Source organism: Acomys minous (genome assembly GCF_964271855.1).
Source record: "Acomys minous genome assembly, chromosome: 9".
NCBI lineage: Eukaryota > Metazoa > Chordata > Mammalia > Rodentia > Muridae > Acomys > Acomys minous.
Window position 1 is genome coordinate 69131825 of NC_140490.1, and position 17467 is coordinate 69149291.

Here is a 17467-nt window from a genome sequence, read left to right on the forward strand (position 1 = left end):
GGCTTGGTGACGTCACAGCGGAAAGGTGGCCGCTCAGAAGGAAGGCCGAGGCCTGTGGCTCCCTCCTCGCAGTGCGTGCAGCCCGGGCGTCCTAGCACCGGGCTAGCCTGGGCTGCCGGAGCCCCTCAGTGTGGGGTCCATATGACGTCAGCAGGTGGGATCAAAGTTCATAAGGGGGGACTTAGCACAAAACGCGAGGTGGAGCGTCCTCTCCTGGGCGTGCTCTGGCGACGTCACGAGCCCCTTCACAGCAGGGACAGTTAATAGCGGGCAGGACACTGTCCCTGAGATGGTGCAGCATGGTGTCTCTGAGCTAGCACCGCGCCTTCCGTCCCGTCATCCCTCTGCCCGGAAATCAAAGGCAAGCTCGCAATCACCCAGGGGCCTTGTCCTAATGACGTCACAACTCTATATCTTTCCGTGGCATCCTATCAGGTGAGGTGGGCGTGCCCAGGCAACCCGGTGCCTATGACGTCACAGCACGCTCTCCGGCCGATTCCGGGGGATTCCGCCCTCCTCAGTCCCATCAACCCCCTCGGCCGACCTAACAGATAACGTGGTGTTTGACAGCACCCGCTCCCATCCCCGGTGGGCGTGGCCGGGAAGGCTACAGGTGCGTCCGGAAACGGGGGGGCGGGACTTTTGGGGCAGGTACCTGCGCACGCGGTCCTGGAACTCTCGGGAGGCGAAGCAGTAGACCACGGGGTCCAGGCAGCTGCTCAGGCAGCTCAGGCCAAGCGCCACTTTGTAGGCGGCGTAGCACCCACGGCCCAGGAACAGCCGCCCCACCACGTGCAGCAGCAGCGTCACGTGACTCGGCGCGAAGCACGTGATGAACGTCACCAACACAACAGCTGCCAAGCGCGCTGCGCGGCGCCGGCCATCCGTGCCAGAAGCCCCGGCCCCCACACCTGAGGCGGGCCCATCAAAACACTCGCCTCTCATGCTCGACCCAACGCCACCAGGATGCGTGCTTCCCACGCCGGAAGTAGTGGGTCTGCTGCTTCCGGTCCCGCCTACTGCCACCTCACGGCCTGGATCTCGAAGCAGGACCCGGATCGTAGCTGTGTAGCAGGCGACGGTGATGGCGAAGGGCGCCAGGAAGAGCAGCCCAAAGGTGCCGAGCAGGAACGCCGCCCACGTGACCCGCCCTCCTGGGAACATGCTCCAGCGCAGCACGTCGAAGCACGTGATCACGCCTAGTGCGCTCACATCATAGGTGAGGTCTGCGGACGCGAGTGGGGACAGGGCGGCGAGGACCAGGGTCCAGGAGGCCGCGCACGCGCACAGGGCGTAGCGCCGCCGCCGCCACCGTGAGGACGTGAGGGGCCGGGAAACGCCCAGGAAGCGGTCGACGCCGAGGCACGTGACGCTGAGTGCGCCCACGTACATGTTTGCGTACAGTCCGACTGTCACAGCCCCGCACAGCCCTGCTCCGAACACCCAGTGGTTCCGGTTGCAGTGATAGTGGATCTGGAACGGAAGGACTGCCCCCAGCAGCGCGTCCGTCACGCTCAGGTTGATCATGAAGATGACTGATGGCGACCGAGGCCCGATGTGACGACACAGGACCCACAGTGAGAACAGGTTCCCGGGCACGCCCACCGCCGTCGCCACTGCATACACGGCTGGAAGCGCCACTGACAATGCATGGCTTTGCAGCACGTGCAGAGTCTCCGCGTCTGGGCCCGGTGACGTCACGTTTCCAACCAGTGACGTCATCGCCGCTGTGGTCATTGCCTCACACGATGGGGCGGGCTGGAGCGGGAGTAGAAAATAAACGACTGAGAGATGGGTGGCTGGAGGGATGTGGGAGAGGTGTGGGGCATGCAGAGCAGAGTCTGGATCTGTTCCCCCCCACACTCTGCGACTCACATGACTGTGCTCAGGTGGCCTGTGATCCCTGTTCCTGGGGGTTGTGACCCTGGGGTCCCAGATAACCGAGCAGCAGCAGTTGTGAAGCCGAACAGCTGCTTCCTCTTTCAGGAGGGGGTTGGGGAGTGTGAGTGACAGCTGTCACCAGAAGTCATCAGTTGTAGGCGGGGCCACAAAAGACAGGGACTCTGGCGCCCCAAGGAAGAGGGACCCGGGATTCGAACCCATGCTGGTGTCAAGGCCAACCATTAGGTGAGGTGCTATCATCCAGCCATGGTAAGGAGGACCTAGCATCTGGAGAGTGAGCACCCACATGAGGACTGAGCAGCGGAGTGAGCACCACCACTAAACTAAGCATTACCACAGTGAGTACCCACACGAGGACTGAACACCAGCTGACTGAGCATCAGCACTGACCACTGGGACAGCACCAATGGCAATGCACTGTGGGAAGGGGTGGAGTCAAAGGTCAAGCCCTCCAGGCTTGTCAGTCAAAAGTGGGGTCTCCAGCAACTGGTAGATGGGATCTCCCGTCCACCCCTGCGGGCACTGACATCACACATAACTGAGCAACCAGCATTCTAACCACCAAGTCACCAGCACGCGCCAGGGAGGGGTCATCTAGCCATAATGAGTATGGGAGTGTGGTGAGTGGTGCCCCTCCCACGGGGTCTGCCTGACGCCCCTGCATTCTAGGGCTTCCAGAGTGACTGAGCCCATGCTGTGAGTGACAGGTCTGAGGGGTTTCCCAAAACCTCCAGTGACCCTCCAACCCCCATCTCATCCCGACCACTCACCCCATGTCTCATCCGATCCGGTACCTGATGAAGCAGGAAGTGCCACCCCCGCCCTGCAGGTGGGACGTGCCTGGGGAGGGGAGGGACTTGTAACATAACGGCTATTACTCGCTCCTCCCCCATGTGGTCATTAATTTAGAAGAAAAAACTGGGGAGCCTAGAAACCGCTAGGCAGAGTAGCCAACTGCACAGGATGTGGGCAGCTCAGAAACAGGTAAAAATAAACGACAGCCTGAGGGTCCTGCCCCGCCTCCCCCAGGACAGTGTCACTTCCTGTTTCTGCAGCACGGGGGGGGGGGGGTGGGGGGGTGGGGTGGGGGGGGTGGGGGTGGGGTGGGTAGCCTAAAACTGTCAGTCATGGAGCATCAGTCAGAGTCCAGAGTTCTGCAGAGGGGAGAGTGAAGGATCACGGGAGGGGTGGATGGGGACAGTGGCAAACAGCCTGTCTCTTTATTAGAGAACACCGGTCATCGAATTTGGTGAGAACCTGCTCAGAGGCCGACAGCACTGCCACCGCCCCTCTCCCCGTCCTGTGCACAGGGCTCTTGGGTAGGTGAGTTAGGGCTCAGCCACACCAAACAAGAAACAGGTTTACAGTTCACAACCTCAGGATTCACAGCGCGATCAAAAGTCCTGCAACAAGTACGGGGAAGAGTGTGAAGGATCATGGGAGAAAGAGATGAGTAGGGTGGACCTGTGCTTAAGTACCGAGATCAGTTGTGTCTTAGTGCGCTTGGCAGACACCTAAGTGACAGACAGGGAGTCAACGTGGGAGGAGGGTGGCTAAGGGACACAACTCACCAGCGCGCTTGCCTAGCATGCACAAAGGCCCAGCTGAGCCCCGGTGGGTGGCTAGGGACACAACTCACCAGCGCGCTTGCCTAGCATGCACAAAGGCCCAGCTGAGCCCCGGTGGGTGGCTAGGGACACAACTCACCAGCGCGCTTGCCTAGCATGCACAAAGGCCCAGCGGAGCCCCGGTGGGTGGCTAGGGACACAACTCACCAGCGCGCTTGCCTAGCATGCACAAAGGCCCAGCGGAGCCCCGGTGGGTGGCTAGGGACACAACTCACCAGCGCGCTTGCCTAGCTTGCACAAAGGCCCAGCGGAGCCCCGGTGGGTGGCTAGGGACACAACTCACCAGCGCGCTTGCCTAGCATGCACAAAGGCCCAGCGGAGCCCCGGTGGGTGGCTAGGGACACAACTCACCAGCGCGCTTGCCTAGCATGCACAAAGGCCCAGCGGAGCCCCGGTGGGTGGCTAGGGACACAACTCACCAGCGCGCTTGCCTAGCATGCACAAAGGCCCATCTGAGCCTCGGTGGGTGGCGCACGCTAGCAGCGGCAGAATTCAGAGTCTGGTGGGGAGGTGCCTCAGTGGTTCAGGGCGTTTGTTGCTCCTGCAGAAGACCCCATTTGGTCCCCAGCTCCAGGGTATCTGGCGCCCTCTTGGTCTCCTCAGGCAGCACAGTTCATGTGATGCACACACCACAGTGCAGGCAAACACAGAGTCTAAAAGACTGCTCTACAAAGGGAGTCCTGGACAACCAAGGCTACAAAGAAGCCCTGCCTTGAAAAAGAAACAAAGGGTTTCAGAGAGGAAGACGACTAGCAATTGAACTAGACATCTTTCTTGTAATATTTTGGCAAAAAAAGAAAAAATGTGGTTGCTTTTTGCCCTTGTCCAATAGTTATGAGTACCAAGAACACACTGCACCATCAAATGATACTCCCAATGTAAACAGAGGGGACACGCTAACGTTTCTTAGGATTACAATGGAGACAAAAAGGTTTTCAGAACAAATGTTTATTTAAGAAGTAAAGGTAAACAATAAAGCATAAAGGAGTACACAGACAGCATATAATTTATTTCATTTGGTCTGAAATCTTGAAGTTACTCTAACTACTTACCTGAGGTAGGTTTGGGTTGGCACTGCTTCCAGGGACCCTCCATCATCCCAGAGGTTACCTTCTAGCTTTGGCTACAGGCTCCCAAGTGGTCCCCTCCAACCTCAGGGTATGCTATGTAATACCAACACCTTCTCACCACAGTTAAAAGGCCTCGGGCCTGTTTCATATCCTCACAGTTCTGTTTGAGGAATGGTCCACTGTTAATTTAATTAGAGACTATAGACAATTACCAGTGAGACAGGCTGAAGGAGGGGTGAAGTCACCAACCTACTGATGTTTTAAACTTTGTCTCTTTTTCATGGTCTCTCTACCTGACTAATTAGCAGCTGTAATGACTTTTTTTTTTAACTGCTGTTATACCCAGTATTATGTTAAGTATCACAACTATCAAACTTTTGCTGCTAGTGATAGGCATGATTTTCCCCAAACAAACAAAACGTATTTTGTGTTTATCAAAACTGAAAAATTTTCACAGTACTAGTTATTTGTAAAAATTGCTGGAACCTGTCGGATTAAAAAACAAAACAAACAAAAAACTGACACAGAGCCAAACAGTGGTGGTGCACGCCTGTAATCCCAGCATTAGGAAGGCAGAGGCAGGCGGGTCTGAGTTTGAGGCCAGCCTGGCCTACAGAACTAGTTCTAAGACAGCCAGGGCTACAGAGAGAAACACTGCTTTGAAACCTAAAAACATCAAATATCAAAAAAGAAAAACAAAAAACCTACCACCACTACCACAACAAAAAACAACCCTGAAACAACCTGTTTTCCAAAAGGAAAAATACTGGAACTAGACTCTTCACTGACCTAAACTCACTGGCCTTAAGTTATGATTATCACATAACTATCAGGTTGAGAGCTTACAGCCACATTTAAGGTGGCACCACACTAATTTCATGACTTCAAACACTAATAAACCCTGGAGTTCAGAGGTTCATTAAACAAATTACAACAAAATCACAGGACTGTGATTATCAATAAAAATAAGATTATCAATAAAAAAAAGAAAGCATAAAGCTTTTCTTACAGTCCCAAATATGGAGGAACTTAAAATTTTTCTGTTAAGTCTTTTACACCAAAGAAAGATATAGACTGAGAAATGACGGGTTAAATGCGTGGCCATGAGCTAGCCAGGGGTGCTCCAGACAGTCACAGCCTACTGTACTGGAAACAAATGTTTACCCTTGAAACTTCAGGCGAATATTCCAACCATTTTTCTAACATTTAGAATCCTGCATTCCAAATCAAAAATATACCTTATATTGTGTTGATTGCAATCCTTTCCCTGGGATTAAACTGTATTTTTCTTTCCTTGACAGAACTGAAATAAATGGGAAAAAAAAGTGTCATTATGAAGCTTAATTTGCTGCAGGCATTAGGACAATAGAATCAAAAAGAACATTAGCTTTGGAATAAGAACCCTCAAAACAGAGTCCTGTTGTTCCTTTAGTAAGAATGCTTCATTGTGTCTCTCCCTTTGCTTTCTCTGGCTTACAACTTGTCCCTTTCCTTCTACTCCATGGCAGCTGATACGGTATCCATCAAAGAGATGGAGCAAGTCACAAAAAACCTGGATACTAGGACATCATCATAACCAGTATCCTAGATGCTTGGGTCATGAGTATCTCTAATCTGAAAAGAAATGAATCTCTAAATTTGAAATTTCAAGGACTAGTGATAACTCAAAAATACCTTAGGGGCAATTTTAGACAACTTAGGACAATTCTGAGGGCAGTTCTCAACAGTAAGCAAAAAGCTGAGTAATCTGTGTTTCTGTTGGGGCTGATCATGCAAAAGGAAGACTACTAAGAATTTTAACCCAAACTACGTGCCCCTAGGTTCTTAGCACCACATCATTCCCATTCTAGCCAAGGGATCAAAACAAACAAGCAAAAGCAAATGGGAAGCAAAATTCAAAGCACACCTTTCTTCTAACAAAATCCATGCCCTGCAGTCCTTTCCTTTATTGGACTTATGAATTTGTAAAAGTGAAACTAAAGCAATCGTTAAGTGATTCAGACAAAAGAAAAGCATCTTTACCTGAGTTACCCTCCAGATCCATGCTGACCTGCCCCAGCTCCTCCAGAACTCCTGGGTCACTAAGACACTATTTCCAAAAAACTCTAATTTTTTTTACAAAGCGGTTCAACTACGAGAACAGCTCTTCTCATACATAGCATTTGTACAGATTCTCACCCACAACTAGGTCTTTCACTGGAGCCAGTCCTCCACAGAACCAGTTATCTGGGGGCCGGCTAAAGAAGAGCTGCTAGCATCTTAAGACACAGAACATTTCTGGGTTTTTCACTAATGTGAGTTCCCCAATAAGCCCCAAGAGCTTATCATTCCTCTGACTTTTGTTTAGGGGGATGCAACCCCAAATAAGACTCTCCAACAAGCGCTTTTGCCACACTCAAGACAAATATCCATTTATATCAGTATGGCTTCTCTGAGGGGTAAGAAAGTCAGAATTCTGTTAGAAGCGTCTTCCTGTCATTTTGGGTTTTCTCCAGGGCGAATTTTCTCATATCCAATAAGACATTCATACTGTTTGGAGTACTGCGGACATAAAGCATCTAACTGGTTCTTCTCTGCTGCGATTCTCTTGGAATTCAGCTTAACACTGCTGGAACGCTCTCATACTGCACATGTAAGGCTCCCTACCTGGATGAATCTTCTTGTAAGATTTTTTTCAAAACCCAGAGCATTTGTTTAGCTCTTCACAAGTGTGGCTAATAAAGGTGTCCTGATGGGCCACTGTCTGCATAAAGCTTTTCTTACAGTTCCTAAGACTACAGACTCTTGCTCTCTCTGGTCCCTAATGAGGTCTGAAATGAGAGAAATCTGAAATTCACCTAGAAGTCTTTCTCTTAATGAATTCTGACATTTAAGTACATTTTTAAAAGGCTTTGTGACTTCTTGTCAAGACATCCGTGAGGTTTCCGATGCATGAGAGCTGAGATCAAGACCTTTCTCACTCACATTATAGATGTATTCTTCATCAACGCGCACTGTCTGATGTTGAAGAAGGGTTGAGCTATGATGAAAGCTGTTGTTGCATACACTGTATTTATAATGGAGCTCATCTGTTTGAGTCCTCATTTTCTGTTGGGCAATGAAGTCCATACCTAAGAGGAAGCCATTCTCACACACAGACCATTGATGTGATTTTTCTTCCATGTGAATTCTCTGATGTACAATAAGGTCTGAGCTACAGTTTAAACTTCTCTCATATTCAAGGCTTTTGAAAGTATGGGTGTGAGTTGCCTGGTGCCTAATTAGGTTTGCACTCCGAGTGAAACTTCTCATACACTGCAAGCATCTATACGGCTTCTCCCCTGTGTGGACTCTCTGGTGTACGATAAGGTCTGACTTCTGGCCAAAACACTTCTCACAGGCACCACACTTATACGGCTTCTCCCCTGTGTGGACTCTCTTATGCACGATGAAGGCGGAGCGGTGCCGGTACCTCTTCTCACATTTATTGCATTTGTAGGGCCTCTCACCGGTATGAGTCCTTTGGTGACTAATAAGATCTGATTTCCCACTGAAAGCTTTTTCACATTCCAGACACTTAAAGGGCTTCTCACCTGTGTGAGTTCTTCGGTGCCTTATGAGATTCGTACTTCGACTGAAACATTTATCACACTCATTACACAGATAAGGTTTTTCACCTGTATGGCTTCGCTGGTGGACAAGCAGATCAGAGCTCTGACCAAAGTTCTTGCCACAGATGTCACAGGTATAAAGCTTTTTACCTGCATGTGTTCTCTGGTGCCCTGAAAGGGCTAAATGGTGCCAAAAACTCTTCTCACATTTGCTACACTTATAAGGTTTCTCGTAATTATGGATCCTCTGGTGTGAAGTAAGATCTGAGCTCTGGATGAAGGTTTTCTCACACATATCCCACATATAAGGTTTCTCCCCAGTATCCGTTCTCTCGCACATATGTGCTGAGTCTTCACAAACGTTCTGTTCACACTCAAGGCACTGATATATCTGATTATCTATCTGAGTAATCTCCTGTACATGAATATAAACCCTTTTCCCCTTCTGCGGGCATACATGGTATATTTTTCTTTTTTGAGTTTTCTGGTTACACTTCTCTTCTGAAGTGTACATTTTCTATGGTTCGCTCTTAAGTGGTTTTCCATTGGTCTTCTTGACCCCTGGTTTTCATAGTCATTTTACTGGTAACTTCAAAAACATATCTGTTTCAAGCCTTTCCTTCATTAGCAGTTTGCATTTACAAACTTCTGGCATTATATATATTAATTCCTTACTTGGTACCTCCGAACCTATGAGACAAAGTAGAAATATTATTTATATTTCTATCACTAAAAAGTTTCCAAGTCGAAATCACTGCAGGAAAGACTGATAGAAATTCTTTATTGGAGCTGGAGAAATGGCTCAGTGGATAAAGGTGTTTGTTGCCAAACCTGATGACCTGAGTTCTATTCCTACAACTATCTACATGGTAGAAGCTGAGAACTGACTGGCCTCCAATACCTACACTGGTGCCATGTGGCAGCCACCCACCTCCTACACACACACACACACACACACACACAGAATAAATGCAAAGAAAGGGAGGGAGAGAAGTAGAAAAGAGAAGGGAAGGAAGTCAAATTTAGGTTGCCAGGCTTCCATGGAAAGTATTTTTACCCACTGAGCCATCTCACCAGCCCTCATATATATTTTTATTAATTTTGTAGCAGACATCTATAATCCCAGCACCCAGGGAGGCAGAAGCAGGCAGAGTTCTGTGAGTTTCAGGGCAGCCTAGTCTACAAAGAGAGTTCCAGGACAGCCAAGGCTACACAGAGAAACCCTGTTTCAAAAAACCAAAACACAAACAGAAAAAGGCATGCTAAATAACCTTGATTTAGCCATTCCACATTTGTGTACATACACACAAACATACACTTTATTATAAAGCACTTTTTAACATATAACTGAATTCCTATGTATACATATAGCATTGCAGAAAACCTTTTTAAAGATTTTATGTATATGTGTCTATGTGAGTCTATGTACACATGAATTTGTACACACACACAATCTCCAGAAGAAAGGGTCAGATGTCTTCTCTTTCCTTTGAGGTAAGGTCTCTCCCTTGAACCTGGGGCTCATGTTTTCCCAACTGGACTAGAAGCCAGAAAGCTTCAAGTAAAAGGACCTTTTGTTCTGCTTCAGTTGTTGTCTCGGAGGATTACTGCCTCTGTCTGCTAACCTAGGCCTAGTCCTGGAAGCTTCTTGTAGTGAAAGTTTTGCCTCCTGTGGGGTGTGTTCTTTGCCAGCTGTTAACGGCCTGCCCTCTGGAGCAAGGAGAGGGTTGTGGTCTAGGACTCTGAGGGAGAGAAATAGGAGAGCTTGGAGAGAAAAAGTGTGGTATCAAAGAAATATATCAGATCCCCTGAATTAGTTACAGTCCACTGTTAGCTGCAAGTGGGCACTGGGACCTGAAGATGGGTACTTTACAAATGCTATTTAACAGCTGAGCTGTCTTTCCAACTCCAAATGTAAATATTTTGAATTTACTCATTTATTTAGTTTTTTTTTTTTTTTTTAAGACAGGGCTTCTCTGTGTAACCCTGGCCTCAAACTCAGAGATCCACCTGCCTCTGTCTCTCTAGTGCTGGGATTATAGGTGGTATGTACCACCACTTCCTAGCATCCAATTGTAAAAAATTTAAAAGTGCAAACAAATGCTATATTTTATGTAAGTAGAAAAATGATAAACTATATTTACAACTATAAAACTATTTTTAATAATTTATTTATTATATATACAATGCTCTGCCTCCATGTACACCTGCAGGCCAGAGAAGGGCAACAGATCATATAGATGGTTGTGAGCCACCATGTGGTTGCCAGGAATTGAACTCATGGCCTCTAGAAGAGCAGTCAGTGCTCTTAACTACTAAGCCTTCTCTCCAGCCCCCATAAAACTGTACTTATTGAAATGGTCAAAAATAAATTAGGAAAATGTAAGTAAGAAACTAATGTGCTTGATCACCACAAGGCAGGTGAAAATGGGTGAGAAGCCAGGGAGACAGCACTGCTGTGGACACGGAGACAGAGGCATGTTACTCTAAGAACACACTTCTGCATGCAGATACATTCAACAGTAACAAATGGGTAGACGGGGACAGGGCTCTGTAGTGTAGCCTATGTGGGACCCCAGGCCCTATCACTAGCGCTGCCAAGAACACTGTAAAATCAGATATTAATACCAAGGTCTGCTTGTGACAGGTAGCTAATTACCCCAAAACTCACAGGTAACAGAGACAGGGTTTAAATATCCACCCTAGAGCCTGCCTGAGCAGTGTGCACACTGCCTTTTTTTTTTTTGGTATGGCTAATCAAAAGGGACAACTGTGAAGACACACGTTTGCTGCAAAAGTAGAAACTGTACTTAATTGTTATGAGCAGGCCACTATGTGAGCAACCGGAAAGATCCTTTTCCCAAGTATGTTTTCCCTTCTTTCTTGTCCCAGCACTACTCCAAAATTCACATTGGTATAGAAACATATATGCCACTTACCATAACAAGAGCTCAACAACTTTTTCTCTTTTTCTTCTGGCTCCACAAGGTCTCTAGTCCAGAACTACTCATAATATTCAATTCTTCCCTCTGCTAGAGGAAAAAGCAACAGTGTTGAACATGATGCTAATTTTACCTTTTTTTTTTTTTAAACAGTAGGACAATTAAATATGCACTCTGCAATCCGGAGATCATCTTTCCGTCAAATTTTGCTTCTTCTCATGCTTGCTTCAACGAGCAGTTCAAACCTGTAATCCCAGCAATCGGGAGGCAGAGGCAGGAGGATCTCTCAGAGTTCGAGGGCAGCCTTGTCTAAAAGGAAGTCCAGGACAGACAAGGATGCTGTCTAGTTTTATTGTTTTGTTTTTTAAGGCAGGGTTTCTCTGTGTAGCCTTGACTGTCCTGGACTCATTCTGTAGACCACCAAGCTGGCCTCGAACTCAGAAGATCTGCCTGCCTCTGCCTCCCGAGTGCTGGGATTAAAGGCCTGCGCCACCACACCCGGCTGCACTTCTAGCTGAGAGATTTTAAGTTCCCAACACAGCCCTAGGCCTTGTCTTTCTCCTGCTACTTGTTTTTGTATCACTTAATTTTTTGCTGTTAATACAGGGAGAGTCTCATGTTGCTGAGGCTGGCCTTGAGTTCCCCTAACTCCTCCTCCTCCTTCCTCTCCAATGCTCAGGTTACTGATAGGCGCATTATGACTTCAACTTCTGAGATCAAAGATTCTTTCTTCGCGCACTAAAAACTTCAGGAATATGATACATGAACGCAAAATTACGTAGAACCAAGGCCCTTACAAATAAATGACTATGGAATGCTTTGAGCAGACAGATTCCAGGGCAGCTTAAGTCACCTCCGCCCTAAAGGCTGGAGGAGGGTCCTACCAACGCCCGGGGTTCTCCGACTCAGGAAGGCTACGGGCTCCATTGCTCCCTCGAGGACAGTCCTCGGGGCTCTCCTCCCCAGCACCGCCAAAGGCCGCTTACCCGGCCGCCCGGGGGGGACTTCCGGTGACTGGACCCACGGCCTGGTGCTTCCGGGACCACGCTCTCCGCGGCGGCGGGGTGGGTCCCAGCATGTTAGGGGGAGAGGGAGGGGCCGAGAGGTCGGCCAGCCGTTCTCATGGAACCAACCGGGCCACCCGTGCACGGCGCCACGAGGCCGACGCGGGGCGCGCTCTACATCTGGGACACAGCGGCGCAGCCCCGCCCCCGGCTCGTGGCCACCCATCATAGGGCGTCACCGGGGCTCCGGCCAATAGGAACCGAGCTTTTGAAATGGGCGGGGCCTGAGCGCGCCTGCGCCCTGGCGTACTCGGGCCCACAAATCCGGTGTGTTTTAGTCCCTGGGTTGCAGGACCCGGGAAGCGCCCTGCGTTGTGGTTACCACTGACTGTCTCCTTGCCCGGCACTGCAGCCTTGGACTTCTGTGTTCTTTCCCGACCGCTGTTTAAACCGGGAGCCAGGAATAGCGTCCCAAGGACAGGAGACCCGCACTTAACACCCTGAAGAACCCAAGCCCAGGATTTTAGTGCGTTCAGTCTCTGCATGTTTATTGCTATTCTCTAATTCAGTTGACATCACAATACAATACAAATACACAAGTCATCTTGGTCCTGAGCTGCCCAGTCTCGTGCTCACAGTCTAGGATGGAAACAGCGGATGTCAGTAGTTTAAGAGAAACTGTAAAAGATGGTGTGGGAGCATAGAGATGGGGCCCGTTGGCTAGGATTCTGCAAAAAAAACGTTCAGAGAAGAACAGACTTTTAGGCAAGACGTAAAAGATTATAAGGCAGAAATGAGATGAAATGGAAAGGAGTCATAGTTGTCTCAAAGTGGCAAACTGCATCTTTTAAGAAATGAGAAATCGCCAGGTGGGGTGGTGCACACCTTTTATCCCAGCACCGGGGAGGAAGCAGCAGGCAGATCTCTGTTGAGTTCGAGGCCAGCTTGGTCTACACAAAGAGAGGTCCCGGACAGCCAGGGCTATTACACTGAGAAATATAAAAACTGACTTCCCCATGCTGGCTTCTGACCTCCCCACCAGTTTGGTGACATGCTTGTGCCGCCTCCCAACACACACACACACACACACACGCACACAAAGTAAACAATCATTTTAAAAAACATATCATCCCAAAAATTTAAGCGTGCTACAGTAGCCTACTTATAACTGAAATTCAAACATCCTTTTAAAGATTTTTCTTTTTGTTTTCAGTTTGAAATGCGGAGACAAAGATAATAATTTTAATAATGATTTTTACTGGTAGGTCAGATATTATAAAGAAATCAGATGAAATAGAATCTTGGTGATGTTTGGATAGTATATACTGTGGGTCATGTTTATGTGATATAGACACTGTATTCTGAGTTCTTTATCCATCCTGTTTCTCTTCCTAAGTTGCTGAAGTATCTCAGGTTTTCCTGACACACAAAATGATAATGTATAAGTATTTATTTTTGTGAACAAGTAATCTGCAGGTCCCATTTAACTTTGAAATGAATGAAAATTGCATTTGACTTTATAATATAGTCAAGTCCTGCAAGTAGAACATTGTAAAAGTCGGTTCCTACTGTAGGCTTAATTTCCTTAGCAATTATACTGTATTATGAACTTATTAAATGAGCGTACGTCCCTTACAACCCGACTAGCCTCAACAAGGGGGAAAGGAGATTAAAGAAAACAAGAATGACACCGAGGAACGATTCCCCTGGCATAGTCAGCAGAATTTCAGCAGACCAACAATTCCACCAAATTTGCTGCTGGAACCCAGAGCAGCAGTCAGAACCTGGAGCCCCGAAGCTTTCGCTGGGGTAGTTCTCTCTCAGAACATCTTGAAGTGGGGCAATGAACAGCCAAACAATACCAAGACCCCCCAAAACAAACAAACAAACAAACAAACAACCCAGGCTCCTGTTGTGGGCTCATGTAAATACATCTCCTCTCAGGGTCTGTTCTAGGATGTTTTTCAGCTGACAACAACAATCTCCCCCATGAAGTGGTTCAGCTTCTAAGTGGATAAACATCACCTGCTCTCTCACAAAGTCTGTTCCCCATCCCACACTTAGGATCAAAACAAAAACATGTTTATCTCCCCTACATCCTACTTTTAGAATAATAATTGAAGCCAGGTGTAACAGCACACACCTTTAACTCCAGTACTGGGCAGTAGAATTCAAGAACACATTCAACTGCCTCCCATGAGATGAATACTTCCTTTTGAAGAAGCTCCTGTCACATCTGAGTAGGAGGTTGGTAGAATGGGCTGGCCTGGAACGCACAGAGATCCACCTACCTCTGTCTCTCCAGTGCTGGGATCACAGGCATGTGCTACAGTGCCTGCCAAGAAATAAGAACCTTAAGAATTCAGCCAGGGCTGGAGAGATGGCTCAGAGATTAAGAATACTATTTGTTCTTCCAAAGGTTCTGAGTTCAATTCACAGAAACCACATGTCTGACAACAGTCTATAACAAGATCTAGAACAGTCTGTAATAAGATCTGGTGCCCTCTTCTATCATGCAGGCACACATGCAGGCAGAATACTGTATAATTTATATATAATTATATATAAAGAATTCAGCCAAAGCAGGGTCTGGTGGCATATGCCCTTAACCCCAGCACTCAGGGAGGCAGAGGCAGGCAGATCTTTGTGCATTCCAGGACAGCCTGGTCTACTGCTAGACTCAGGTCACCTGAGTCTATCCCTGGAAACCTAATTGAGAGACAGAGTCCAGAGTTGATGCAAAAGCAAAGGAATTTATCAAGCTGATGTGTCGGGGTCCACCAAGCTCTCTGGAGATGCAAGACTCCGTCCTACAAAACCTCAGGGTTTAAATATCTTTTACAGAAACAGAACTTAGGGACAATGGTTAGCTAAAGAGTGCAAAGCTAACAATAGGGGGTCTAAGGTAGTAAATTCTAAGTAGGGTGAGATAGGGGCAGTAAATTCTGGGGGCAGGGTCGAGAGTTCGCTGTTAACTTTGTTTGCTCTCATTATTGGCTGCAATTCTTAACTTGCTTGCTTGGCTGACACCGCTATTGTCATGGTGGCTGAGCCCAGGCCACCTGGAGTCTCATATTTCCTTAGCTAATAATGTCACTGCTGAGTTCCGGCCATCTAGAATCTTACACTACAAAGCAAGTCCAGACAGCCACTACACAGAGAAACCCTGTCTTGAAAAAACAAAACAAAACAACAACAACAAAAAGAATTCAGCCAAACAATGTGTGAAATGTTGCTCAGAGTGCTTACCACAATGCTCAAGACTGTGGGTTTGATTCTCAGCACCAAAACTAAAAAAAAAAAATAATAATAATAATAAAATTTATTTTTCCAAAAATTTTTAAACTTATGTATACATGTGTGTGCATGTATGAGGGCAGGTAGCTCTAGAATCCGGTGAATCTGGATATGGTGGCCACGGAGGCAGAGACAGACAGATCTCTAAGAGGCCAGCCTGGTCTACACAGAGAGTTTCAGGATAGCCAAAGCTGTTACACAGAGAAACCCTGTCTCAAGAAGCAAGCAAACAAAGAGAAATCAGAAGAGAAAATCAGGTCCTTGGGAGCTGGAGTCACAGGTGGTCATGAGGTGGCTGATGAGGGAGCTGCGACCAAACTGGAGTCCTCTGCAAGAGCAGCAGACACTGTCAACTGCTGAGCCATCGCTGCAGCCCCAATTGTTGCATTTCCTTTATCTCAAAGAAAGTAAAGGCTTATCCCTAACTATACATCTTCACAGTAAATAAAAACCACCTTTTCTCATCATAGTGTAGAGTTGAACTGTTTTGTAGAGTGAGAGTGAGCAGCGCACAGATAAATCAGCAAGATTAAGTCATGTTGTGTTGTCCCGCTGAATGTTCAGAGGCAATCTCAAGGTCTTGCTCCACCAGAAAACCACAGCCCCAAGATAATTCTTACAGTACCTGGTGCAGGCACTTTCCTGGTACTGCGATAAAGCACCACGACCAAGGTAACTTACAGGAGAAAGAGCTTAATCTGGCGTTATCAGTCTAGAGAGTTAGAGTCCACAGCGACAGGGACAGCGTGGCAGCAAGCACAGGGCCAGCACCAGGAAGCTCAGGGCTCACATCCTCAACTGTCGCTTCCTCACAGCAACAGCCAGCTCTCTGGCAGTGAGAGAAAGAGCGGAACCGGAGAAGTGCTTTAACACAGAAAAGAGCACGAACCAGGGAAGCGTTTTAACACACCAACTCGAGCCACAAACGGCCTATCTGAGGTTTTAAAAGTTCTTTGAAAAGACAGAAGAGATAAGATTTAAACTCACAGCTACAAAGAAAAGCCTCACCAGAGATAGCGTTACCTAGCAACTGACCCGCCCCATCAGGGAGAACAAAAGAAGTTAAGCCATGGGTGGTCTTGACCCCTTTTTCTGCTTGAGAGACATTGGGAGGCTAAAAGGTCCTCAGATCAATGTCCCCGGGTCGCTTCCCGATACTTTAGTCTTGGTGTAGGGGGCGATCCAGCTCTAGAGCTGAAATATTAAAGGTACTTCTTGTATTTACAGCGGTCTTTCTGGTTCTTTTTGGGGACCCATCTGTGTGCATCAACTGCATTGTAAAATAAAGGTTGATTCTGGCTAACAGTTCCCGAGGGAAAGAGTCTGTGTGGTCACAGAGGAGGCATGGCACCAAGCTCGGGTACGGCGGCAAGAACAGGCCGCTTCAAATGCACATCTTAAACAGAGAACATGAAACAGAGAGCGCTACAAGTCGATACTGCCTCGCACCCCAGCTCCCTTCCCCCGCACTCCGCCCCCAGTCATGAGAAAAGGTTTCTCTGTGTAGCCTTAGCTGTCCTGGGTTTGCTTTATAGACCAGGTTGGCCTCCAACTCACAGCAATCCACCTGCTTCTGTCTCCCTGAGTGCTGAGATTACAGGCTTGCGCCAACCTCGCTCCTGTTTTTTAAGCTCAAAACCATGGAAGTCCTTCCTACAGCAAGCCTGAACTTTCCAACAGCGCCACCGTCTGGACACCAAGTGGAATACTGGAGCCTGGGAAACAGTTCTCAGTCAAACCATCCTAGCACCTATTTGTAGCATGTTTTCTAAAACTTGAGACATGGAAACTGTATCTTTAAGAAAGGGTGTATCTGACTGGTGAGCGGCTCGCTGGTAAAGGCTGCTTGCTGCCAACCCTGGTGACCTACATTTGATCCCCTAAATCCACAGGAGGAAGGAGTGAACAAATTCCCCGAAGTTGTCCTCTGTCCTCCGCAAGCAACACATAAAATACGTGTGGAAAAAAAAAATCACAGGATGTATCTTGGATCCTTTATTATGCTTTTAAAATAAAGATCTATTGCGAACGTTG

At 47.7% G+C, this 17467-nt stretch overlaps 2 protein-coding genes across 11 annotated transcripts; both read right to left on the reverse strand.

The window, feature by feature from the left end:
- Positions 1-404: 404 nt before the first annotated feature.
- On the reverse strand, positions 405-2967 carry P2RY8 (P2Y receptor family member 8). 3 transcript variants are annotated; one of them, XM_084794743.1, is made up of 3 exons: positions 2673-2967; positions 656-1758; positions 405-544 (listed from the first exon to the last, which is right to left on the reverse strand). In XM_084794743.1, the coding sequence occupies exons 1-3, from the start codon at positions 2793-2795 to the stop codon at positions 475-477; spliced, it is 1296 nt and encodes a 431-aa protein (XP_084650869.1). In that variant the 5' UTR covers positions 2796-2967; the 3' UTR covers positions 405-474. The 3 variants fall into 3 exon arrangements, with proteins under 3 accessions (XP_084650869.1, XP_084650868.1, XP_084650870.1); XM_084794742.1 differs by having other exon boundaries at positions 474-1758; XM_084794744.1 differs by having other exon boundaries at positions 474-1758; positions 1876-2967.
- A 35-nt stretch (positions 2968-3002) lies between these two features.
- On the reverse strand, positions 3003-12352 carry ZNF322 (zinc finger protein 322). Of its 8 annotated transcripts, none has more exons than XR_014782172.1 (4): positions 12119-12352; positions 11130-11222; positions 6623-8880; positions 3003-5903 (listed from the first exon to the last, which is right to left on the reverse strand). XR_014782172.1 is itself a non-coding variant. In XM_084796995.1 (4 exons), the coding sequence occupies exons 3-4, from the start codon at positions 8702-8704 to the stop codon at positions 5874-5876; spliced, it is 1170 nt and encodes a 389-aa protein (XP_084653121.1). In that variant the 5' UTR covers positions 8705-8880; positions 11130-11222; positions 12119-12352; the 3' UTR covers positions 3003-5873. The 8 variants fall into 8 exon arrangements, 7 of the variants coding, with proteins under 7 accessions (XP_084653121.1, XP_084653119.1, XP_084653117.1 ...); XM_084796995.1 differs by having other exon boundaries at positions 7565-8880; XM_084796993.1 differs by lacking the exon at positions 12119-12352 and adding exons at positions 11306-11441; positions 12017-12099 and having other exon boundaries at positions 3003-8880; positions 11130-11219.
- Between the last annotated feature and the right edge of the window lie 5115 nt (positions 12353-17467).

Coding starts and splice junctions, on each gene's coding strand:
- P2RY8 (XM_084794742.1), bottom strand. CDS start 2,795: ATGGGGGAGGAGCGAGTAATAGCCGTTATGTTACAAGTCCCTCCCCTC. Junction 1,759..2,672: donor CGGATCGGATGAGACATGGG/GTGAGTGGTCGG, acceptor CTCCCGCTCCAG/CCCGCCCCATCGTGTGAGGC.
- ZNF322 (XM_084796991.1), bottom strand. CDS start 8,704: ATGTACACTTCAGAAGAGAAGTGTAACCAGAAAACTCAAAAAAGAAAA.